This window comes from Pezoporus occidentalis, unplaced genomic scaffold (genome assembly GCF_034315485.1).
Source record: "Pezoporus occidentalis ecotype Australia unplaced genomic scaffold, CSIRO_AGI_Poc_V1 ctg38, whole genome shotgun sequence".
NCBI lineage: Eukaryota > Metazoa > Chordata > Aves > Psittaciformes > Psittacidae > Pezoporus > Pezoporus occidentalis.
This window is the reverse complement of record NW_026915702.1, coordinates 49,056-75,830: the sequence shown is the minus strand read 5'-3', so window position 1 is coordinate 75,830 and position 26,775 is coordinate 49,056. Positions and strand designations below refer to the sequence as shown.

The window sequence follows — 26,775 nt, the reverse complement described above, 5'->3', positions numbered from 1 at the left end:
GCCACTCTCCAGTGACCAACATATTTCTCGCAATGCTGTGCCTAAAATGACACATCTCAGTACACCAACCCCACATCAAACAAAATAATCCCTCATTGCTTCCATCCCTCCCTCCTGCTAGCCCAGAACAACACCTGCCTTCTTCCTCCCCCACCAGCTTATTATCGCCTTGCATTTAATGGTCTCTACTGTAACTTATCCACTCCCACTGTACTGCTGCTCTGCCAGCTCTCTCCCCATTTTGTACTTAATGTCTGATTTCTCCTCCTAACTACAGCACTTTGCACTCGCCTTTATCAAATTTCTCCTTGCTATTTCAGACCATTTTTGCCATGTATTATGGCCACTTAAATTCTGATACAGCCCTCGAAAGTGCCTGTGTGTCTTCTCAAGCCAGTGACAAGTGCAGATTTCTATACAGGCTATTTATTTCCCTGCTCCAGCCATTAATGAAGTTATGGAAAAATACAGGGCCTGCAATAACATGTATCACAGTCTTGCTCACAATACCATCCCTGGCTACATACCAACAGCTATTCCAAGTGCAATCTTTCTGCTACATTGTGATAATTTAGTTCATTTCCTTTTTCTTTTTGCTTGTAAAAAGGACATAGTGAGGCAAAGAAAACATCAAATGCATCCGTTTTGTCTGAATCATCCATCATTTTTCTCCGTCCCCTCATCTTTTCACACTTAATCATGTGCCTTTCCTTCCAATTTCTGCAGTTTCATTTTGATCGATCCTTACAAGTCCTTGCTCTGCCATTTTCCCTACACAAGACTGCTGCTGGGCCATTAAAAAAACACCTCTCTCCATTTATCCCACCCATCATCTCCCAGACGGACCCAGGCATTAATACCCACACTTACAAAGCTGCCTTGTGGCAAGCAGTCCTTATTCCGCTGCTCTCATCTCCCTGCTTTCTCAAGAGCACCAAATGCCAACTCCACAACCACCTCTGACTTTAGGATTTTTAATAACTTTGAATCAGCGTGACTGTAATCCAGAACAGCCAACTCTGGAAGAACACCCTGTATCCCCTGAAATACAAACTCTGCCCTCTGTGAAAAGAATAAAATCCATGAACTCTTTGTCTTTTCAAGTCTGTCCATGTTGGGTGCTTTCCCAACAGATGCCCAAGCAGTGAACACCTCCCATTTCCATCAGACTTCATTGAGAATACTGGTGGATGAAAAATTGGACATGAGCTGGCAGTGTGCACTTGCAGCCCAAAAAGTCAGCTGTAGCCTGGGGCGCATCAAAAGAACGTGACCAGCAGATCAATGGAGGGGATTCTCTCCCTTTACTCTGCTCTTGACACCCCCCTGCAGTCCTGTGTCCAGCTCTGGGGGTAACAATGCAAGATGGGACATGGAGCTATTGGAGCAAGTCCAGGGGAAGGAGATGCTCTGAGGGCTGGAGCAGCTCTGCTCTGGAGCCAGGCTGAGAGAGCTGGGCTGGTTCAGCCTGGAGATAATAAGGCTCTAGGGAGACTTTAACGCAGCCCTTCAATACTTAAAGGGGACTTCTGGGAAGATGAAGAGAACTCTGTAAGGACCTGTAGTAACAGGACAAGGGGCAGCAGTTTTAAACTGAAAGAGGGAAGATTTATATTGACATTAAGGAAGAAATTATTCACTATGAGGGTGCTGAGACGCTGGCACAGGGTGCCCAGAGAAGCTGTGGCTGCCCCATCCCTGGCAGTGTTCAAGACAAGGCTGGATGGTGCTTGGAGCAACCTGGTCTAGTGGAGGGTGTTCCTGTCCATGGCAGGGAGTTGGAACTGGATGAGCTTTAAGGTCCCTTCCAGCCCTAACCATCCTATGATTCTCCAATCTCACCGGGTACCTTCTTCCTGGGCAGCACTGCATCCTGGACGCCAGCAACAAGCAAGTGCATAAGAACATGAAATTTCTAGCCAAGCAAGTCAGATGCAGTTATGAGGATTTCCATAAGCCACACAGTGTGACCAGATTCCAACAAGTGACGTTCATTTTACTGAGACTCAGAGATGGCTATTTTCCCCCTACTTTCAGGTTTTTTTCCAGGTATTACAAAACACTCAAAACCATCTTTTTCTAAGAGGGAAGGAAAAGTGGACAGAGAGGGAGGTTTTAAAATTCAGATCTTATTCTAATTTTAACATTCCCCCAAATACCAGATTAGTGTGGGCACCACTGGAAAAAGAAGAATCAAGGGAGAATGGATAGTCTGGAGCCCAGTACAGGAGCATTTTTCCAAATCCTGAAGTAAGCCAGTACATGTTAGTAACTACTACTTAGGGGGTTACAGGAATTCTGATCCCCACTATCCATCTGTGAGATTAGATATCACAAGCATTGGCTGCAAAAGTGAAGACTCTTCTTTGGTGCTCCTGGCAGAGCAAGGAGCAGTCCAAGAACTGAGCTTCACTGCACTCGATCCATTAAACACAGCCAGAGTTCTTCAGAGCCTGGCATGCATTAACATCTATATAGAACAACTGTGTGCTACCTTCCCTTAATTCTTCATGTTTGTCATCCAGGTGAGATTACAAGTATATTTCTAGAACATTTTAAGCATACAACTAAGAATATTTAGTATATAGCTAGCCCTTACTCAGCAAATGGTGATCACATCACTGAATCACATGAACAAGGACCTGAATCAAGTGGAATTTCGTATTTTCCCATTTCTGTATAATGCCTACAGGCAGGAACCAATTTTATGATGATCTGAAATAAAATTAAAACAGTGTCATATACTATTCAGTTTAAAAATGATCTAAAGCATTTTTAATGTATCAACATTAGCTTCCACACCTCCCCAAGAGGAATGGTTGTTAATTATCCTCACAGATCAAAAGGACATATGGAATGAAAATTCTTTTAGAAGAGGAATCTTTAATCTAGCAGATGTAACAAAAACCCAAACCCCAACATCTGGTTACCTGAAGTTGGAGACAGCAACAAAGTAGATATAAACTATCTATTTAAATTGTAAGGATATTCTGGGGAATCTGTTTACATAAAAGAGATTTATATAGTGGGGACTTATCTGTATCATGGCCTGAACATGGGACTACTATTTTTTCTCTGCTATTTTTTACAAGTCCTTATTAAACTTAAGCCCAGAGGAAGTGCCATTAAGTTCTTGCAACTCTGAAATAAAGTTAATTATCAGTGTTTGGTGGCTTGGCTGAGCAATCCATTAATTCAGACAGGTCATTTGTTACCCAAATCATAGGGGAGAAAAACAAACTTTGAATTCACTCATCACCAGCATATAACTATACAGAGAAGTCTTTGATTTTGTTAAACAGCTGTTGAAAGTGATGAGGGTTGGAGGAGTAAGCTGTGCCAGAGGGCAGTAGGTAGGAGACAGGAGCAGCAGGTGGTGGTCCTTTATTACGGTAGTCCTTTAAGTAGAGGACCAGCACAGGCTAGCAACAAGGAAAGCTGTTTAGGGAGCCAGGAGCTTGGCCAGTGTCTGATTCCACCATCACTTATCCTAGAAGAGCTCAACTATAAATGCAGAGCATCCACAGAAGACTGCAGTTCCTGAAAACATATGAAAGCTGCCAGCAAGGCTAAGAGCTCTGTACTGACTGTGGTCAGTTCTCTTGATGATGCTATTTTCAGGATAAATAAAATGTCAGGAAGCAAAGAACTATTAAAAGGACACAACGTTCCAGCCTACTCACTTAAAGGGACACTCTAGAGCGCACAGGGTCCCATCAAACTGGTCCTGACACCGTATATGTTGTGGTGAATATCCAGCACAGTAAGCTGTGATAATAGTAAATTAACTAGTGGAGCCCACAGAAAAAGATACAGGAAACTATTTTGCAGTTTTAAACCGAGATTCAGTACTGTCTAAAGACAATAACCTGTAAGTTCAGAAGCATTTATGAGCTTGCTGGAAATTCCAGGGTGTTATCTGTATTAAGAACTGTCGTGGCTTAAACCCAGTCAGGCAACTTGTTCACTCGCTCTGTCATCACTACTGTGATGATCTCATCACAGAGATCATCACAGTAGTTTAAGTTATGGCTAGCAATGTTAAAAGAAAAAAAGAAAACTTTGTTGATTTTTTTTAGGTTTTGAAGTTCCCACCTGATTTAGAGAACAAACCCTCTGATAACGGTGAGAAAAATGCATCCAAAGTCCTGAAGTTATAGCCCAACTCTGAGTTAATGATAACCTGTGTCCTAAAAGCTACTGAGAGGTGACTCCATCGCTTCCAGGGTAGGGGTAGATCAGGCAGTATTCTGACTCCAGGAGCTCTAATGTGTGATGTTTCATCAATGTCTTTGGTAGAACTGGATTCTTTATCTGTATAATCTTTAACAAGAGTAAGTATTCGTTCAAAACTAAAGATAAAGACAGTAATAGTTCAACATCTAAGCTCAGATTTAACATCTATGAACAGACTGCAACCAAGCACCGTATCAATTTGACAGCAAAAGCAAGACAAAGAAACATGAACAGCTTTATATACACACAGAAGGTATCACATAACTGGTTTGAAATAGAAACCAGTTTCCAGGTGCTATGAGCACTTCCAAATGTCCTTTCGTTTCAACAGGAATTGTGCACACTGTTAACAGATTACTAAGGCCATGCAAGCACCTACATCCAAAAGTTGGCAGCTTCATCACCTGAAACTGTCCTCCCTACACCTCCCAGGTAACAGACACTGGTAACAAGTGCTTCTGTGTTCCCAAATTTAGCAAGCTTCCCTTTATACAAAAACCATGAAGTACCACCAAATGAATACAGATTTTTAAGAGCTGAAAGAATAATCATTTTCTTGAAAAACTCAAATATGTGATACAAAAGAAAAAAGACCTAGTCCACATATAAAATTACAGGCTGATGTTATGTTTAACTATTTATATTAAAGCCACAGATGATGTCTAGTACGAAATAATGTTAATTCAAGAAAGCTTTACTGCGAAAATGAAATACAATATGGTGAAGTTTAACAAAGTCCATAACTTTAGCTATTGTGAAAATATTATTTACTTGAAATGCATTCAGAATTTCAAATTCCTGAAATGCAAAACTTTGACACTTTAACTACCCTACTATAGCTGCTCTCCAAAATGAAGAATTAGCCTTCATAGCCATGAAAAAAAAACGCCTTCTCCACTTTTTGTTACATAAAGGAAGGATGAGAAGCGCTCCCAAAACAAAGTCAATTTACAATTTTAAAAGCTTATTACAGAAAGAAAACCCATACATTCCTTTCTTTCCTTGTGACTGCAATATTTTAAGCAAGGCTGTGCCTAAATACAGAGGATGCTTGATGTTTTAACTGCACAAGCATTAAATGTTGTTGTATTTATCACTAAAGAGTCCAACGGCACACTTTAACAGCATCAATCTTCACATTATGAGATAGGAAAACAGTTGTTCTGTTGTACTCAGATTGCTGCTTGCTTACACCATGGTATAATTGCATTTAACCTGGAATCCAGTGAGAACTCACCCTGTAATTTCATGTTTCCCTGACAAAGACTTTTAATATAAACCAACAGACATGCAGGATGAACAGCTCTTTGGTGCTTTCATTCACTATAAAAATCAGGTTTTCTTTAAATCAATAGCTTAATAGTTATGCTATTTATAGCTTTTGCCCCTTTTCTTGCTTGTAATTCAATGTAATGCTTCTTGATACTTCAGTCATCATCTTGCTGATTTCTTTTCTGTCAACAGAACAGGACAGTGCATAATGTTAGGACACAGTTATCTGCAATAAGAGCACTAACAAATCATGACAAGTGTTTTCAGATACAGTGCATCTTGGACAATGAATGCATTTCTAAGCCATTTTTCGAATGGAACAAAGCAACATCAGCCCTCTCCCCCATCCAAAGCTATAACATTTTATTTCCAGTAAGAAGATTTGCCCTGTATGTTAACCAACAGAACATACAACAACCATAAAACATGATGGTGGTGGTAAAAGTCAGTGGTCAAGATGAAGGCAACTTCCCCTCCCTACCCTAGCTTAAACAGATGGCATGTTTTCATGTCACTGTTCATCAAAGGAATAGAGAAATTCTACTTTTCAGGGTTTTTTTAGTATACTAAACAGTATACTAAACAGTAGTATACTAAACAGTAAAAACTGTTTCAGTTTTTTTCTTAGTATACTTATCTTCCAGCTTTCAAAGAAGCTCTTAAAAGCATTAGCTTCAGCCATTCAAAAAGTACATTTCTATTTATGCTACATTTGTATTTACATTTAAATCAGAAAGAAAAGTCAGTTTCTTCAGTAAGATTTGTCAAACTGCATTCATTGCCTCCCATGAAGATAAAATTAATTATCTGAAGCAAGCTCAGTATGAAGGTTTGCTCTTCATCACTTCATAAAAATCAATCCAACAACACATTGTACAATGGCTTCATATAATACTTCTGCTGTTACTATGTAACCTATATTAATTACAAAAGCACAATTCCAGGCACTTTGATGTTGCTATTTCACAAAGATGAATTAAAAGTTTTTTACTACTTCTTACCAGTTTAAGAAAGTCAATTAATTTGTGAACATCCTCTCCTGTAGAAAGGTCCACAAAGTCTTTTGGCAGCCGGTAACTCAGGTACGGACTAGGCTGGACAGTAACTTTACTGTTTGTACAACGGAAAACTGGAGAGTCCTTTGGAAAACATATTGGGTAAGACAAGAACAGTGCATGTGAATAAAGCTAGCAGTGTTTCCTGAACTCCTCCATGAGATGGAATCACTTTGCCAACAAGTTTATCTGGCATTCACTCGACTAAACCTGTGCTAAGAACTATAGTTTTTATATTAAAAACTGCCCCTTTAAGAGCAAAAGTCAAATGTTAGTAAGTGAAGGCATTTATTCCTTCACTTTAAAATTTCTACAATGTATCAATTATTACTGCAGTTAATATACATATGCTTATAACAGTGCTGTAATAATGGAACTATGAGAAACTTCAGACAGTAGTATCTACATAAATATGTGGATAAAAGAAATCATTACAACAGAATCCCTAAACTTGTCTTCACTGGTTCCTTGCTTAAAGCTGTGTTTGCAAATATAACCTTTCTGAAATCAAGACCTAAGACTTCCAATCAATTTACTTACTGAAGGAAAAAGCACATCTATAAACTATCTAAAAATATCTCTAAATGCTCAATTATAGCAACAGGTTTTGGGTAACTTGATATACGTTTCAGTCTAAGACACTGACATGCAATGCTATCACCCACTGTATGGCAATAAGCAGCTTCATTTTAAGGACAGAAGTTCAGTAACTTCACACCAGACTCTCTGATCAGATGTAAGCTTAAGCATGAAGACAAGTCATTCTAGTTTTCATCCAGACTTACACCAGAGAAAACTCTGGGGCACTAAGAAATAGAGAATCCTCAAAACAAAAATCGGGTATTTCACAAACAGCTCAAGAACTGAGAGTGTGTTTTAACAAAGAAGACATAGCTTTTGGCAGAAAGGTTCACTGAATGGGTCTTCAAGTGGTGAAACTACAAGAAAATAGCATTAAGAGTGATGTATTTCCCTTTCAAGGTGTTACGAAAATGGTGACAGAACTAAAGCAAAGCTCCAATGTTAAAATCAGCTCAATAAAGCTTGTCATTCCAGTTACTTCTAATGCAGTTTAACAGACAGAAGATGAAGAAAAGCTCACACTATCTGACTAGCATCTCTCCTCTGACAACTGCCAAGCGTTTCCCAAGATAAAGTAACATGCTACTTCATATCTTCTATCCAGCTGTTCAAGGACTCGTTAAGATGGTCTCAAGCACGCAGTGAGAAAAAAGCTGGAGTACAAATAAATGAAGACTATTCCTCCCTCTCTGTATTAACAGGAAGTTATTTGTTTCTACGGTGGCAATGCAGCTTGGAAGAGGGATAGAAAATCCCTGCTCTGCAAGTCCAGGGAGTTCAACCAGAGGACAAGGCTTACCTAAGGGTATTCGATATGAGGAAGAGACAAAAGTTAATCTTCTTTTTGTCTATCCCCAGACATAAATCTGGAGCTCTGGGAAAATGTATGACAGATATAGGAAACAAAGCTGAACTTTAAGTGATTAAATAGAAAAGTAACAGATTTTAAGAGAAATTGAAAAGAACGCATGAAAACTGTATAAAAGCAATTTCCAGTGCATCTTCCCCACAGTGTGGTCAAAGGTACAAGATGGGCTTGGACTGTTTGAACTAAAACTTCCCTTGCAGGCACCTAAAACCAGGATGTGACGCTTGTGGAGATTAACTACCATCTAATAAAGTAGATTCTACTTATAAAGAGTTTACATTTCATGAGTTAAGAACTATTTACTTCAATGGAATTTGCATCACAAATTGATTATTGGAAAGACAGAGAACAAATGAAGTCCATAACGCCTGTTGGATGTTAGCCCTCCCTCATCACAGGGCTGTACCTGTTCTGTTGCTTCCCCTTCACCCTGGTCTCCTTTCAAGTTTTTCCCCGAGGTCAGTTCTTCCCATGTAAACAGCAGGGAGTCTGTTACTTCACCAAATGGGTTAAAATCTATTAACCAAATCTTACCCTGCAATGGAACAGAAACATTAAAACAAGCTACAGAATTAAAACAAACAAGCAAATCAGAATACACATACTGATATTACTGTAGTACGTTTGGTCTTTAGGTAAAAAGATGTCAACATTGAAATCACCATTAAAATAACATCCTTTATATTAGATGCAGTTTTAAAATTCATCAAGCTATGACTTATTCATTTATTTGTTTAAACAGAAGATCAAACAAAGCTCAAACTGAAATCAGTTCTATGCACAGTGCTTTCACATGAAATTTCACATGGATGTTCTATCTAATCACGGTCCCCCTCTGACAGCATGAACAAGGAATGGAAACAACCAACCAACCAACCCAGCCAAACAGGGATTTTGCTTTCCATCAAAAGCTACCTCAACAATGCTGTACATTCAGCAGACTACAAGAACTGCTATTCTTTGTTTTAGAAAGGACTATACAAATACAGAGCAGGGTCTACAAAATGCTAGTAGAGATCATGAAAGCTGAAAAGTGCTGCAGAGATATAGATAAAGAATAACTAAGAAGCATTTTTAATACAGCCATTACTAGGAGTCCAGACTAGTTTCTCCTGCCTCATCTTTAACACATTTGTGTCCCAAACAGTTTCTAGTATTATGCACAACAGCATTCCTGGTTTACAACTGAAAATAAAAGCAGAGACTAACAAAACATGTTAAAGGTAACAGACATCTGCAGGGGAGCAAGATTTTGCATTCCTTGTCATCTCAAGATACAACCCTCAACACATGGCCATTTTTTCTTATCCAAGGAAGTATATTCTATCCTAATAAAGCAAAACATTGTAATAAATTAAAATGACATGACTACAACTGCTAGTAAGAATTTGCAAAACAAGTATTACATCTGGAAGAAATCAGATCTATCAAATATGGAAGAAAAAGGTTGCTGTAGCAGAAGCAGGACTGAGGGGTTTTATTGCGTTCAGTAAAGATCAACTGGAACGGGAAACCAAACCTGAAGACTGTGTAGCTACTAAAACTTATTTGACTTTCTCTTTCTTCCCCTCATTCCTGAAGGATGTTCTTTCTTTAAAAGATCTTGATACAAACAAGTATCTTCAATGATTTACACTACAGCCATCTGTTTTCTAACTTACAAAGATGCTTTTGAAGCCTTCAGTCACAAATACAGGCAAATAAAGACTAACTAAAAGGCATTTTTAATACAGTCATTACATGGAGTCACATGCAGACTTCTCCCACCCACACTACCTAAATCACCCCCACAGGCACTATAGAATAGGAAAAGCATGGAAACCCACGTGATACAGAACAGAAACACTGGCTGGTGTGTTACAATCCACAGGGAACTACTCATGCGGCTGCAGAGAGTCCCACCACAGAAAAACCAGTGATATTTACTTGTAACTGGAACTGAGGCAGCACCCCAACCACTGAGCTTTCACAGGTCTCTCCCTTTCAGGACAGATCCATGGGGTACATCTCACACAGAGCAGATTTTAAGAAGCCAATGCACCACAGGAGCAGTACTGAAACCCAACAGCTACAAGAGAAACTCTGCATTGCAGGAACACCTGAGTGGTTTCTTACATGCTTCAGAAGAGTGAAGAGGCACAGATCCATGTGGCTAAGTTGCAACACCTCTGCACTAATATTGACACCATGGGTGCAGAGAGCAGAGGCAAGCCCTGCTACCATCTCCATCTCAGTTCCTCTTCAAAACACAGTCACAAATTCTCATTATAAGTGATGTTTTACTTTTGCTAATGGGGACATCTTGTTAGCTCCAAGGCAGCAGGAGCAGGAATCTGGAATGTTAGATTTATTCTACCACATTAGAAAAACAAGCTAATGAACCAATTTAATCACATACAGAGACAACGGCTGGCAAAGTTAGTTCAGCAGTTCAGAGAATCTCTCCTTGCATCAGAAATGTTTATCCTTAATGAAGGACTTCCCTACAACAGGCTTTTGCAGAGACTCCTCCTCAGCCCAAATACATGAAACAGCTTTTTCATAGGAATCTAAGATCATTTCTCTAAAGAAATATACCCTGGAAAGAAATGAGAACTGGCTTTGAAACTACTGAAAGCAACCCCTGGTTTTCGTGAGCACCCAACAGTATTTCTCCCTCCTTGCAGCCAGCAGTACACCAACTACAGCCCCAACTGGTTCCATGGGATGGTCTTAAATCTGAACTGAGCTTTGGTAGCTGCAAATTTGATGAAAAATGGCAAAACAAGCTAAGTATCGCTTTTCAGGGCTCATTAAAGGGAGCATATATAAACCTGGTTCAGTAACCAAACTGTCCTAAGATTAAATGCTCTTTCAAGTCTTACACGCAAAGTCACAATTTAAATGTAGTTTCAGACGACTTGCACTGTGCATCTAAAGTAAAGCTATTTATCTGGTACTAGTAATCTTTGTCAAAGAGAGCACAGAAATTAACAAGCCAGGAAGGCAATGATGTGCATATCTGGAGGGTAAAAAATACCCAACCTGCGTTACATCAGATTTTTCTTCTCATCTTAAACCAGGAGCCAATAGATTTACCCCATGACGTCAGCTCCACACTTTGTTTTACTAAAGCATTAAGCATGCTGCCGAAAGGAAGTGCCTTGACAAAGACTGTTTAAAGGAAGTTAAAAGATAAAATGCAAACTGAACTGTTACATCTCCCTCCCTCCAGCTGCACCTTCATGCACAGTGATAATGCTCACAAGGCAGAGGCACAAACAGTAGTTGGCCCATTTACAAGAGCAGCTGTGAGCTGGTCATGGTCTGGAACCACTCATTGCATTTCCTTGTCTTACCACAGTGACTTGTCTTGAATATGGTTAGAAGCTGTTAACACCTGGGAGATAAAGCAGCAGCAGAGCTGATTCTCAGACCTGTCAGCTGTTGCACAATGACTGTGAAATCCCAACAGCAAAAAAATCCTCCCAAAACCAAAGTGGATCCAAATGAAAACAGGCTATCAGTCCTGCAACACAGTCTCTTCAGGACTAGGTCTCCAGATCATCCAGCTTGGAAGACTGTGTGACAGTGTTTCTTCCTTAAAAGATGACTTGTTTGCAAAGTCCGGCACTAGCTCAGATGAGCTCAGTGAAGAGGGACAGGAAAGGCGGACGTATAAAAGCTTGTTCTCAATCAAGCCACGGCTGATTCTATTCCACCCTCTAACTCAATAAGCAAGACCTGTGGCACCCTATTCTGTACAGTCTCTCCAGTAACTAAAGCAAGCATGGGGAAGGGGTTGCTCTCATTCACAACCATATCAAAGAACAAGCATCTTCAAGCTGAATATTTAGAGTTGAAAGAATTTAAAATAAGCAGACACTGGACATAGCTCTCATTCTGTAGGTGAGGTTGCTGTGCAACCAGCCTGACGAGGAGCCTGGGCTCTGGAAATTAATCACACTCGGCAACACTCAATATTGTTTTTGCTGCCTGTAACTCACATACAAAGGGCACAATGAATAATACAGTTACAAATCACAAAAGTGTGCGTGAAAAGAGGATCTGACACACAAAGGGCTATCTGGCAGTTTACAAGACCTCAGGATAGAAGGCACCTAGGTATCTACTAACATACATTTTATCTTGACAGATGAAGGAACACTGCTCATTTGAGATCACGCAGGCTGAAACCTTTTACTTAAATAATCTGTTTTACTGCCTCAGGTGGGAGGCAGAGTACTCAATGACAGAAGCTGGTTCAAAGCTGAAACGCTGCTCCTCAGTTTGCCTAACAGCACACTCAAGCCTGATGTCCTGAGCTTGGGCAGGTGTTTTTCATTATCATGCAGCACTGCTGATTTTAGCCCATAGCCTGATTTTAGGTACCCATGTTATAAAAATCATGCTGAGTGACAGCACAACAGTTGTTTTTCACATGACACACGTGCCTGTTTAGTTTCTGTTTTGCATGATTTACTATTACACAATTACAAAATACTTGAGCTACATTCAAAGTCAGAACCCAGACTTACTACAGACACTCCCAGCTCAACAGAAATAAAGACCTTCTCCTATCCTGTAACTCTAAACAAGTCAAACAGTGAGACTTATAAATGTATAGAGCAAAAAGCATACAGCAATTTGTTTCACATTTCTGGTTTAGGATTTGGAAAAACTTTAAGCTAAACCACTTACTTTTTGTGCATTAATGTGATTTCCCAAATCAGGCTGTGATTCCCAGAATCTAGTTTTGATATTTAAAGCTACATAATGCATTTTTGGTTGTGGTTGCTTTTAGAACAATACATGTGTGCCTTTCAAGCACAGTTCATTCGACCTATTTCTCTCCATTGTTACTAGTGAGACAAAGGGGCTCCGTATCACTAGGAAAGGTCAAGGTGACTAACTCTGATCTTGGCACCTGAAGTTCAGACAGGACATTTCTCCCCATGCCATCATTATCCAGATGTTTGGGGTTCTGATCTGCTGCACACTCAAAACCACAGCTGGAGCAGTTTGAAAAGAAAATATTAGCTTCCATTTCTCTCACATGTGCTACATTCATATATACTCTTTAAACATCTATCCCTTTGTACCCTAGATTTCCACATATCAAATACAAGTTACCATTTTCCAACCTCACAGGGATAATCTGAAGAAATATTAATGATTAGTTCCAATGAGTTCAGATACTACAGGGAAAAACATCCTGGGGGGACGGAAGTGGTGCACCAGAAGGAATAATTTTTTTGTAATAATCCCCTAAATTTTTTTTAGTGAGCAAAATATCACCCCCACCTTCTCTTTTTTCTAAATATCACAGCCATTCTAGCTGAATGTTCAGATAAATTTCCATCAGAAGCACCAAGAGTAAACGCTAAGCAGAGGGAACCATAGCAAAAGGTAGTGCTTCGCTAAAGCAATTTAGTAATGTTGTACAATATTAATGAAGTACTTCAAATGCCTCAAGCCTGTGGACAATGTCCTTAACATGCTTTAGTATTTGGTCAGCCCTGAATTGGCCAGACAGTTGGACTAGAGGATCACTCTAGGTTCCTTTCATCTCAGTCTATTCTATTGTAAATGATTTCAGCAAAGACTCTGTGTCATAATGAAGACTAAATTGCCTCCAGTAGATCCACAGAGCTGAGAGAACTGAAGCTGAAGCAAAGTTACTTTTAGACAGGCTGCTTCTCCAGAAGGTATTTACTAAACAATTGCATCACTGGCAAAGACATATTTACACCCCTAATCTTATTATCATCCTACTGCAGACAGTCTCTCAACATAGAAAGAGACCCGGGGAACAGAATGAAAACATCAAGTACTCTGGGTTTTTTGGGGGAGGTTTGCTTAGGGGTTTGTTTGGGGTGGGTTTTTTTTCCTTTGTTTTCTTGGGTTTTAAACTATTTTTTTTTCCCCCCAAGGACCACTTGTAGGAAGATGAAGCTATTGTTTGCTTCATCTCTGTAGCATTTCAGGAAAGCTTTCCACAGAATAAAGTTCACTTACCCTGCTGTCTCTGTACACATCAAACACAACTGAAAAGGAGAAAAAAAAGAAAAAGTTAAGATTAGGATATATAATTTCACAGAAGGCACCTAAATCTTACTGGATACTTGTGTACAAAGCACAATCTGCAAAGTCAACATGCCTGAGGAACTGCAAGCCAAAATTAGGTTCATCTCCAAGAGGGAGTTGAAACATTTCAGTAACCACAGTTAATGCACTGAGAGGTTTTTCCATTTAATAATGGCTTTGTCTGTTGGGTTTTTCCCCCAACAAAGAACACTTGATAAACTCTTAGCCCAGGAAGAAGTTTATCTTTGACATTACTGCAGTTTGGTTTACAACAGAACTGAGAAACTTCAGGAAGGATTAACTTCACTGTGGCAGACATCGCACCAACATTTAACAGGGGAAAGTTCATGCCTGACAAAGATTAGGACTGCAGCAAATAACAAAACAAACAGGTTGTAGGAACAACGGGGGCAGTGGGCGTGTTGAGGAGGAGGTGGCAGTGAAATGGCTGTTTACTGTAACCCAGAGCAGATACAGCACACCTACTGATTGTCAACAACTCTTTCAAAAAGAACCTTTGCTACTCAGCGATCAACGCAAAGCTGCCTTGGGTAGCTCCATTGTTGTCCTTCCCCTTGACTGAATTAAGCCTGAATCTTTGACCATGGGTTCTGTTCTGTATGTTTATTCAGCTAGGGAAGCCGACAGATAAGCATTCAGGCATGACTACATGCACTTGTATCAGTTTAGCAGAAAGAAAGAAAGAAAAGCCAGATTTGGAAAAATTTCAGACAGACGTTATACTGTCACTTCCTTCACTAATAAGAAAAGGAATATTTCAGCTAAGAGATTTCCCAATACATGCTGGATAAACTAAATTCAGGATATGACTGAAGAACACTTCAGCGTAAATGACTACTCAGCAAGCTGCCGTCAGCATCAGGGATGTTGACTGATCACATCAATGCGATTGATCACATGAGCAAAGCTACTCAGCAACTTAATCTAACATTTCATGTAAAGTTGGCTGGGCTAAGGGCAAACCAAAACTCAACCAGTCACATAAGTGGTTTTGCCCACCTAGCCTAAAAATCCACACAGCTCTTTGCTCAGTTACGTCACATTAAAACGTCACTCTGGGATAAAGAGCTGTATTTCCTTGAGAAGACAAGCCCTGAGCGCCTAAGCCATCAACACAAAAAGGAGCTCAGCAACCCTAGATTTCTTCTCCGAACTGTTCAACTGAACATGTTGCCTGTACCAAGTACTCTCAGTAGTCATATCCCATTAATGGAACTCTTACATTTGAGCTTTATTATCAAACGATACCTGTCAGCTTGAAGCAAATCTATGGCAATCATTGAGACTAATGGCATTTAGCAGGATTTACATCCCCGTTAAGACCGACTGCACACTGGTGACCAGTTCAGGACACTCACAAACACTGAACAGAGAAAACCTGAACTGTTCCCTTTTCTTAGGGACCACCTCAGAGCAGGAGTGTCAGGAGGCAGCGAGACTGTAGAAGAACTTTACCAGCAATAGCTCAAAATGGAGGGTAAGCCAAGGCTCAATTCTACAGTATCGATACCTCCAGAACACTGTTCTTACTGAGCTCTTATGAAAAGTATTTAGAAGATTCTAACATCATTTAGAACTATTTATAAAGCATTCACCCATCTGTTATCCTACTGCTCTGACTCTGCAATGCTTCAGCTGCTCTGACTCAACTCTTCCATCTGGACATGCTACCAGACCAACTGGAAAAAGCAGAGCAAACAGCATCACAATCCCCAACAAAACAAGAAGTCAGGAAAAAAAGCTATAATACCTTGCCTTCAGAAGCAAACAAACAAGCAAACCCAGATTTTTACTGTTAACAACACATATGCTACCAGACGGTGGAGCAACGGAGATGACGGGGGATGAATGAAAGGTGGTAAAAAAAACCCAAACCAAACCACAAACAAATAGAAACCATTTTCTGTATGGCATTTCTCTGCAGCTGGACAAGTCACCAGCATTTAGGGCCTACAAACAAAAGGTTAACAAACCTCATCCCAGAAGGTCACCCTGAAACCTCCTTAACTCAGAGGTAACTCGATGGCATAGTTTTCTATCCTTTACGTAAGATGACAGTTCAGACCTTTCAGTTTCAGAGCCTAAATCTAGGCATCAATTTCCTAAAATAGTGCCCTGAATTCTTATCTAGCAGTTGATGACATACCAGCTAAAATTATGTTGGAACACAGAGGAAAATTAAAAGACAGCAATCACAATGTCAGATCTATACGACAGATCTTCCAAACATGAGGGATATGGACCTATTAAATTAATCTACTGATTTCCAGATTACTAGTCTTCTCCAAGATGGAATCCTTGAGATCTTCTTGGGACTGAAATAAAGGAACCCTGCAAAGCCAAATGATTAAGAATTGTAATATAACAGAGGCATTAGAAAGTGTCTTTTCAGAATGTCAGGCAGGTCTAGCTGATTGCTCTGGTGGCTCAGCAAAATAGTTAACCATGTTCAAAACTTACCTAAAGGCTGAGTTTTCAAACCTTTATAGAAGACAATACAAAAATACAACCAGTTCTTATGTTTATTTATCTTATTAAGCTGAGGTTTGGTCCATGCCATTTCTCCACTGTATTTTTCACCACTACTGATCACCCAGCACAACAGAACACTATCCAATTCTCACTTAACCATGCAATGAAACTATTTCCAATATAATTTGCAAAGGACTCCACATTTAAGAACGAGACAATTTACTTGGGCTGCTTCAGTGTATCAAATACCACAGCCTTTATTCAAAAGTTTCAGCAGCTGAACTGCTGTGCGCATCAATATTCTAGGAGAAATTACTGTAACTTCTTGAAAAGAAGCTTACTAATCCTTTCTTTGATGAATACATTAGAAATTTAGCAGCAAACATCTGGCAACATCTGTATAAACAGTATTCTTTTTACTGCTGAATGCCTTCTGTTCAGCATTTCCTGCCTCACTTCTCAGGTTTATCTTTTCCTAATTAAAAATAAGTATAACGGGAAAAGCCTTAAAAAGAAAAATGTCATTTATGCCTTCTGAGAGGATCTTTCACTCATCTGTTGTCTTCCTGAAAAGCTTTAGCCTATTCCTTCTTTTGTCCCCAGTTCTATAGTCATTCAAATACTACATTGCTCTGCATGCTCTAGCCACCAGAGCTATAAGACTCTCCCAGGTTAAAAAGAACCAAGCCCTGTGAAAGCAATAGGTAGGAAGAAACAGATGCATATACGCAGACTTAAAATATTGGGGATGCTGTTATTTATCAAAATGTACCCATTTTAACACTGATCTCCAGCAGTAAATTGGAATTTAGCACATTGTAACTCAATGTGCTGTGGAGGAAACAAGCTTGGCTCAGTACACCACAGGGACAAGAGAACAGATCTTGTTTTTAAGGAGCTTGCTCTCCGAGCCCTTTCCATTTCAAACCTCCCAGCACCTTGCAAAAGCACTTCAAAGAGGCAGACCCTTCATTTCTAAGTCTTTGTAACTACGCATGCAACAAGTATTCAAAAACCTTCACAAACATCCTCTTTCCCTCCCCCATACTCCCCTTGTTAACTGAAGCCTTAAGGTACTTACAGTCTTCATCCAGGAACTTATACTGTATGTGTTTCTTGAAAAATTCCTGTATTGATCTACAGATCTCCTCATGCTGCTTAGAGATATGATCGTAGTACTGTGTGTAGTCCCTCTGTGATATACCTGTCAATAATGTTGTTGATTATGAAGAGTTTTAGGCATGCAAAAAACCCAACCAGAAAAAATGCAGTTATCAGAGATATGCAAGTTATAATTTGTATTTCAGAAGACAGGGTTCTCCCAAGTTTTAACCATTACCAGTGACATAGCATTTGGCTTTATCCTCCTATACTTCATGTACTTCTATTAGGAATCTTCCTCGCAGAGTTGAGTTCTGTCCTACATTTTGTGAACCTCATTTTATAGGTCATGCTTTGACTATAGAATCACAGAATCATACAATAGTTAGGGTTGGAAAGGACCTTAAGATCATCTAGTTCCAACCCCCCTGCCATGGGCAGGGACACCTCACACTAAACCATGTCACCCAAGGCTTCATCCAACCTGGCCTTGAACACTGCCAGGGGTGGAGCATTCACAACCTCCCTGGGCAACCCATTCCAGTGCCTCACCACCCTAACAATAAAGAATTTCCTCCTTATATCCAATCAAAATCCCCCCTGTTTAAGTTTTAAGTTACCCCTTGTCCTGTCACTACAGTCCCTAATGAAGGGTCCTCCCCCACCACCCCTATAGCCCCCCTTCAGATACTGGAAGGCTGCTATGAGGTCTCCACACAGCCTTCTCTTCTCCAGGCTAAACAGCCCCAACTTTCTCGTCTTTAAGCAAATTTCAGAAGGAACCATTGCTTGTGATTAAGTTTCCAGTTCCTGCCTTTGCCTTTCAGTTTCATTCCCTTTGGTTACTCTGGTCAAAACCTTTTCTGTTCTGCACATCAGACGTAGGGACTGGAATTTGGAACCATGAAATGAAAGGAGCAGAGGCTAAGCTTGCACATTAGCAAAGATGACAGATCCTATCATACCATAAAGATTCTCATCGACTGATTTTTTTTAAGCACAGAATAACTCATACCTCTTTCATAAGGTGTTATCAAACATATACTTTGCTGATAAGGTGTGTGTTTAACTACAGGCGAGACCTTAAATCCTAACATCAGTGAGACAGCATGCAGTCTAGTGTCTTATTTCTCCCAGTTGCCTTCTTGAGGGCTTTCTTGCATAGCTGACATTAGAGAAACTCTTCCAGCTATATCACAAGCTCTTAATTTTAGATATTTGTTTGTCACCAAGACAATAGTTTAAATTGACATCAACAGGATTATATACTTGGATGCATCTTAAGTGGCAGGAGTTCTCGTACAGGATGTGTCAACATCACCACTGCAATACCGTGCTGGACCAATATCAAGACCTGCCCCATCACTGCAAAATGGGTAACTCATGTTATTTAGGGAAAGAAAAAGCCAGAATCCCCCAAGAAATATCCATCAAGGATGGCAGTTTGCTGTTACAAACACCCACAAAACACAGAGATTAAGTTTTACTGTAGGACAATGCTGACTACCTCCAAAGATGTGCCCTTTCAAAAAGTTCATATGAAGTTTGTGATGTCAGTGAAACTTTGAATTATTAATACCACTGCACTAACTTCCCTGATGTTTGCTGGAAGGACCACTCGGCAGCCCAGTCCAGGAGGTTCCTCCAGTGTATGGATGATAACTTCCTCCTGCAAATGGTGGATGAGCCGACCAGGAGAGGAGCGCTGCTGGATCTCATCCTCACTAACAAGGAGGGCCTGGTTGAAGCAGTAAGGGTTGAGGGCTGCCTTGGTTGCAGCGACCACGAGATGGTGGAATTCAGGATCTTGTGTGGGAGGACTAGTAGAATAGCAAGTAGAATTGCAACCCTGGACTTTAGCAGGGCAAACTTTGGCCTTTTCAAGCAATTGCTAGGGGAAATCCCATGGGCAAGGCTGCTTGAAGGTAAAGGAGCCCAAGATAGTTGGTTGACATTCAAGGACTGCTTTTTCCGTGCTCAAGATCGGAGCATCCCGACACGTAGGAAGTCAAGGAAGAGGGCCAAGAGACCTGTGTGGCTAAATAGGAAATTGCTGGGTATGCTCAAGTGGAAGAGGAGAGTTTACAGGTCATGGAAGGAGGGGCTGGCCACTTGGGAGGAATATAAGGCTGCTGCTAGAGGATGTAGGATGGCAGCTAGGAGGACTAAGGCCTCCTTAGAATTAAACCTGGCAAGAAGGGTCAAGGACAGCAAAAAGAGCTTTTTCAAATATATGGCAGACAAAACTAACACCAGAGGCAATGTAGGCCCACTGATGAACGGGATGGGTGCCCTGGTGACAGAAGATGCAGAGATGGCAGAGTTACTGAATGCCTTCTTTGTCTCTGTCTACTCTGCTGCAGGCAGTCCTGAAGAGCTCTGTACCCCTGAGACCTTAGATGAAGTCAGGTCGACGGAGCGACTTGCCTTAGTCGATGAGGAATGGGTTAGAGATCAGTTGAGCAATCTGGACATCCATAAATCCATGGGTCCAATGCACCCGCGGGTGCTGAGGGAACTGGCGGAAGTCATTGCTAGACCACTCTCCATCATCTTTACCAAGTCTTGGGAGATGGGAGAGGTGCCTGAGGACTGGAGGAAAGCGAATGTCACTCCGGTCTTCAAAAAGGGCAAGAAGGAGGACCCGGGTAACTATAGACCGGTCAGCCTCACCTCCATCCCTGGGAAAGTGATGGAACACCTTGTCCTTGGTGCCATCTTAAGGCACATCAAGGATAAGAGGGTTATGAGGGGCAGTCAACATGGTTTCACCAGGGGGAAATCATGTTTGACCAATCTCTTAGCCTTTTATGAGGAAATAACACAGTGGATGGATGATGGCAGAGCGGTGGATGTGGTCTACCTTGACTTCAGCAAAGCATTTGACATAGTCTCCCACAGCATCCTCACGGCTAAATTGAGGAAGTGTGGACTGGATGATCAGGTAGTGAGGTGGACTGCGAACTGGCTGAAGGAGAGAAGCCAGAGAGTTGTAGTCTATGGGGCGGACTCTAGTTGGAGGCCTGTAACTAGTGGAGTGCCTCAAGGATCAGTACTGGGACCGGTATTATTTAATATATTCATCAACGATTTAGATGAGGGAATTGAGTGTACTATCAGCAAGTTTGCTGATGACACTAAGCTGGGAGGAGTGGCTGACACGCCAGAAGGCTGTGCTGCCATCCAGCGAGACCTGGACAGGCTGGAGAGTTGGGCAGGGAATAACTGGATGAAATATAACAAGGGAAAGTGTAGAGTCCTGCATCTGGGCAGGAACAACCCCAGGTTCCAGTATAGGTTGGGAAACGACCTGTTAGAGAGCAGTGTAGGGGAGAGGGACCTGGGGGTCCTAACGACAGGATGACCATGAGCCAACACTGTGCCCTTGTGGCTAAGAAGGCCAATGGCATCCTGGGGTGTATTAGAAGGGTGGTGGTTAGTAGGTCGAGAGAGGTCCTCCTTCCCCTCTACTCTGCCCTGGTGAGACCCCATCTGGAATATTGTGTCCAGTTCTGGGCCCCTCAGTTCAAGAAGGACAGGGAGCTGCTGGAGAGAGTCCAGCGCAGGGCAACTAAGATGATTAAGGGAGTGGAGCATCTCCCTTATGAGGAAAGACTGAGGGAGCTGGGTCTCTATAGTTTGGAGAAGAGGAGACTGAGGGGTGACCTTATTAGTGTCTATAAATATATAAAGGGGGAGTGTCACGAGGATGGAGCCAGGCTCTACTCAGTGGCAAACAATGATAGGACTAGGGGTAATGGGTACAAATTGGAACACAAGAGGTTCCACTTAAACTTGAGAAGAAACTTTTTCTCGGTGAGAGTGACGGAACACTGGAACAGGCTGCCCAGGGAGGTTGTGGAGTCTCCTTCCCTGGAGACATTCAAAACCCGCCTGGACACATTCCTGTGTAACATTATCTAGGTGTTCCTGCTCCGGCAGGGGGATTGGACTAGATGATCTTTCGAGGTCCCTTCCAATCTCTAGCATACTGTGATACTGTGATACTGTGATAATAGTGGTAGCTCTACTGGGTTTCAAAACAGTAATGAATTGTAAAGAGTGTTTTTAGGCATTAGCCTAATACTTTGAGGTATCTAAAAGTAAGTATCACTATACATATTCTATATAAAATGTACATTCAAATGTGCTAGAGGTTAATACAGTGATGCATATCTCTGGCAGTTGTGGTGCTCCAGCAGCATGTAACAGAACAAGATTCAGCTCTTCTGCCTTAAAAAAGCCATGTCTGCAGCCATTAAGCAATACCCACTTACTGGAGAATATCTCTGCTATTAGCAAGATAAACTCTGATACAGAAAACCATAATAAACCCTGCAACTGGCACAAATGGAAAGAGAATGGGAAGACGAGCATAAAGCACCAGAAGAACAGCCAAATAAGAGGGCTATAAGAATGGTATGTGTTGACAGCACCTAGATTAGCACATTTCAAAACATTTATGTGCAGCTCTATAGGATTACACCCAGATCAGGAAACAAAGTACAGGGAATACATTCCTAACGATTCACAGAGGTGAGACATGATGGAGCACCAAAACTGCTGACAGCATGTAACAGGTACAGAAAGGCACATCGAGAACAAGCACATAGTCACCATGCTGAGAAGGAGCGAGGAAAAGCAATGAGGAGGAGACCTCTAATATCCCTTCCCTTCCATTTCACAACAAGGAATGTTGGACAGACCACTTGTATATCTCCACCATGGTGCTTGCGAATATGTAGGGATGGGACAGACAAAATGAGCAAACTTGGTTTTATTTTAAAGCAAAAAATCACCCTCCTTCCCATAAAACCTGGATAAGTGCTTTGCTACATCACTGCTGTAACATTTCCTTGTCAGAGGAATTTAGGCAGAATGATTCAGTCTTGTTGAGGACAAATGTGCACCAGTCCTGTTATATTTACATTTCTGTTCATCTTTAAAGATTCCACACCAAAACAGAATTCAAACTCCAGAACAGTATTTAGCCTAAAATGAAACCCCTCAATCCAAGCACCTGTACATGCAGTAGATGTCTAAGCTCTTTCTAGTCAGCAGAGAACAGTCAAGACATCCAGAGGAGTACAATTCAGCTAAATTTACCCTAGAGCTACCTAATACACTTGCTGCCTGTCCTAGAGCTGTTTCAAGCCTCCCGATGCACCCACCAGCTCTTTGCATGCTGTGGGTACCCTTGCTGGTCAGTGCCACTTGAAACATTTTACATTGAAGATTTTGAACCACAGTAACAGATCAACAGGTTTTCTGACTAAGCTACACTGAATATGATACGAACTCAGATGTCTCATACACTTGTGGATGTGTTCTGACCTCCCCAGCTTTCTGCATATAATACCCACATGTGGTCATGTTTTGTCAGCATAATACCCAACTGCTTCGTTCTGCAACTTGGAGACGATACAATTCACTCCTGAATATAAAAGAATCACTTACAAAACAGCCTTTGGGTGAAGTTTCTGGATTAGCAATTAGAATTAAGAATATTACCACTGTAATACTGAGCATGCTGTGTTGTCAATACAGTGGTATGCCACATTTTAAATTACAAAAAGAAGAAAGCATTAATTCTAGAAATGAGGTGTGACAAAGAACTGTCTTCAGATTTAGCTCTGATTCAAGGAAATAAGAGAAACTCCTCAGAACTTCACCTAATAATTTTATCTTTAAGCAAATCCTTACCTAGGAGCTTGTTTTCCTTGACAAAGCATCTGAATTCTGCACCAGGGATTAGCTCACACCATTTTCGAAGGACAAGCTATAGAGGAAAAACAAAGTATTGTTTCAGAAAGGTAACAGGTAATATTTTGTATACCTTCTAGAGCTACAGTTTTGCTGTAAGAATAAGATGACCTTTGAAATTATTCCCAGTAGAAGAAAACAAAACAATCTTAACCTTCACATCACATAATCAGTTTAGCAAATACTTCAGAGCAATTAGACGTAATATTCATTCCACAGAATCATGGAAAGCTGTCGGCTGAAAGGGACATCCAAAGACCATCTAGTCCAAACTAATTTAAAGTAGAAAGGTTAAGACTGGACATGGAATCACAGAATGGTCTGGCTTGCAAAGGACCTTAAAGCTCATCTAGTGGAAGGTAGGGACACCTTTCACTAGACCAGGTTGTTCCAAGTCCAATGCAGCCTGGCCTCGAACACTGCCAGGGATAGAGCATTCACAGCTTCCTTGGGCAGCCCATTCCAGTGCCTCATCACCCTCACAGTAAAGAACTTCTTCCTTATATCCAACCTGAACTTCCTCTGTTTAAGTTTGAACCCACTGCCTCTTGTCGTATCGCTACAGTCCCTGATGAACACTCCCTCTCTGGCATTCTTGTAGGCCCACTTCAAATACAGGAAGGATGCTATAAGGCCTCCACGCAGTTTCTCTTCTCCAGGCTGAACAGAAGACTCTCTTTCACCATGAGGACCATCAAGCATTGGAACACAGAGGTTGCGCAGCCTCCTTCCACTGAACCCTGTCCAGATTTGATAAAATGCCAAGCAACCTGATTTGATCTCATCGCTTACCCAGCTTTGAGCATGAATCTGGACTAGAGTCCTCCTGAGGCCCCTTCCTACCTTAATTATCTTATGCTATTTCACTTTGTATGGCATTTATAACCACAAAATTATTTATGAAGCGACTTCAAAGTTATATTAACGTTAAAGCATGGAAACCAAAAACCCTGCTGAAGGCACAGAAAATCTCTGATGGAGTTGGCAGAAAGTTGCTCCCTAGCCAAAAGAGCTGATGAGCAGAATTAAATTTAACCAAATGAAACTCTATTTTGGTATACACCCAAGCAGAATCCTGTGACGCCTTTGAAGGCGCAAACCAGTTAAAATAAGTACATGGAGATAGAAATAGTAACCAAACTATTACAGTCATCAGGACAGACTGCCTGGTAATTAAAGCATATCTCTGGCACTTTCTCAAGTTTCTGTGTTTCCTAAGCTGAAGTATTCAGATGAATACATTATTTTGAAGGCCTCAAGTACCGCTGCAGATACTGGAAACTCCCAACACCTATCAACTGTATTAGGAAAACCTCAGTAATCAAAGATGATACTCATAATGACAACATAAACCATGAAACTCTTTGTTCCAACTTTTAGATGCCCTGTATCCTTAAAGCACATCAGATAGTGCTTTAAAAAAAAAAAACAAAAAAGATTCATTCACATTTCTAAAGCTCTTTAAGAACACAAGAGGATGACAAATGTTATATTTACATAAAAATCTTTTTTAGAGAAATGAAAAAATGAAAGCAATAGCACCACACAGTTTAAAGCATCTACATTGTCAGCTTAACTTTTTAATTTGGTAATGAGCATATGAAACAAGATATGACAGACCACTTCTGTTCAGGATGTCCATAGCCACTACAGGTAGCTTCTCTCTTAGTAATCTCAGTTGTGATCTTCACAAGCAGCACTCTATCAAGTATATATGATTTTTGAACTTGTCCTTCCTAGCAAAACCTGACAGGCATGAGAGAAAATTGCAAGGAAACTTCAAAAGTCTGAACTTCAACTCCTCTGACCTGCCATTAAATGAATTCCTTATGACCTGTAGCTCTTAACCAGAGTTCCCCACTCTGCGCAAGCAACACAGTTAAAACAAAACAAATTGTATAGACACATACCCAAGCCCAAATGGCAACCTGCGAGTCCTTTATTACCTAGAAGTCATGCAAAGAGTCCTACCTCATAGTCCAAGGAAGGATCTGGGGAATCATCAGTACAGTGAATAAATCTGGAAAAGTAAGGCATGGGCATTAAAATCTGCTTTTACATGTAAGATTTTAGCTACAGTGAGAAAAATAATTCCAAACTGTGAATCACAAAAGTTACTGTTAAATTCTCTCCAACACATATAAACCAAGTACATTCAATATATATATAACGAACCTCCTGGTGACAATTATTGGGGGGGGGGGGGGAGGGAGGGAAGAAGAAGAAAAAAATTCAACCTTTTCTTCTAGTGTAATTTAGAAGCACTTAAATTTGGACAGGGATGTGGCTAAAATGTATTTATTCACTGTTGGTTTTCTCCTGTTTGAATCAACAGTACTGTTCTTTTGGTCTTGGTTGTTATGTTGGCATAAGTGCATCGTCAAAGAACCAGATAAACTAATCTAGTTTCACTGCAGTGTGTTTTTCCTGGTACTTTTAATGTTTAAATTCCTAAACCACACAACTGAGACACATCATCATGCCTTAGAGCAGTTCATTTCCATGAATAAGGGATGCAAAACAGCACCACTCGCACTTCTGATTCCACAGCACAGTACCTTTCTAAATTAAGAGCCTTAAAAAAATACTCTTACAAATCTCTGGAGAGTGGGAATAAACAAAATTATTTCCATAACTGCAAGCAGATGTCAAGGTTTTGTCCCCTGTGAGTAGCTGATTCTGTGTGTCACCTTTCAGGAGCTATCAAGAATGGAGGCAGTTATACCCAAGCCAATTTCCACGCACCTTTTTGTCATTTTACAGCAAACTTTGCTGTAAATCCTGTAACTTTAAAAGGGAATTAGCAAAAGAACATGTGTTTTCCTTCCAAATGTACTCTCTGACCTTAGTGGCAAACTACTTTGATGCATAGGGCTGTGTGAAGGATCACTGTGGAGCAACAGTCTTAAATGGCAACATTTATACTGTCTCCCTTCAGCACTGAACTTGGTTAAGCAATCCAGAAGTCCAGCATCTCTAATATAAGCATTGCATTTGTAAGATATGGCTGCCCAGCCTTCAGTTTGAAGTGAAGAGCTATTGTAAGAGTTCATTCAGTATGCTGCCGCCAGAAATACATGTCACACATTTTAGTTTAGACTTTAATATCCACTACAGACAGAAAAGAAGGGCGATAGCAGGCATGCTTTCTAGAAGTACTGTAATCAAACAGATCATATATATCTGTAAGCCTATGTAAACAGATAACATCTTTCAACTACAGCTTATATTCCACACAATTTAAGATCTGTCAAGGCAATAGAAACAAACCCATGAGAGCTTGCAGTCTTGCTAAATTCAGAATTCCCCCCTTACTAGTACACATGCTTACCATGCTCA

General features: G+C 40.7%; 1 protein-coding gene and 1 long non-coding RNA gene across 3 annotated transcripts in view; both read right to left on the bottom strand.

Moving 5' to 3' along the window:
- Positions 1-2,647: 2,647 nt before the first annotated feature.
- Positions 2,648-3,933, bottom strand: LOC134170498 (uncharacterized). The gene is made up of 2 exons (XR_009967277.1): positions 3,684-3,933; positions 2,648-2,715 (listed from the first exon to the last, which is right to left on the bottom strand). It is a non-coding gene; the product is annotated as an uncharacterized LOC134170498 (long non-coding RNA).
- Positions 3,934-4,842: 909 nt separating this feature from the next.
- Positions 4,843-26,775, bottom strand: part of CDC123 (cell division cycle 123) — a 39,728-nt gene continuing 17,795 nt past the window's right edge. For both annotated transcript variants that reach the window (XM_062631878.1, XM_062631877.1), the window contains 7 exons: positions 25,408-25,456; positions 23,377-23,452; positions 17,654-17,776; positions 14,011-14,039; positions 8,420-8,548; positions 6,510-6,647; positions 4,843-5,690 (listed from right to left, as the gene is read on the bottom strand). In XM_062631878.1, the coding sequence (XP_062487862.1) occupies positions 5,664-5,690; positions 6,510-6,647; positions 8,420-8,548; positions 14,011-14,039; positions 17,654-17,776; positions 23,377-23,452; positions 25,408-25,456 (571 nt within the window). In that variant the 3' untranslated portion in view covers positions 4,843-5,663. The remainder of the gene's footprint in view (positions 5,691-6,509; positions 6,648-8,419; positions 8,549-14,010; positions 14,040-17,653; positions 17,777-23,376; positions 23,453-25,407; positions 25,457-26,775) is intronic.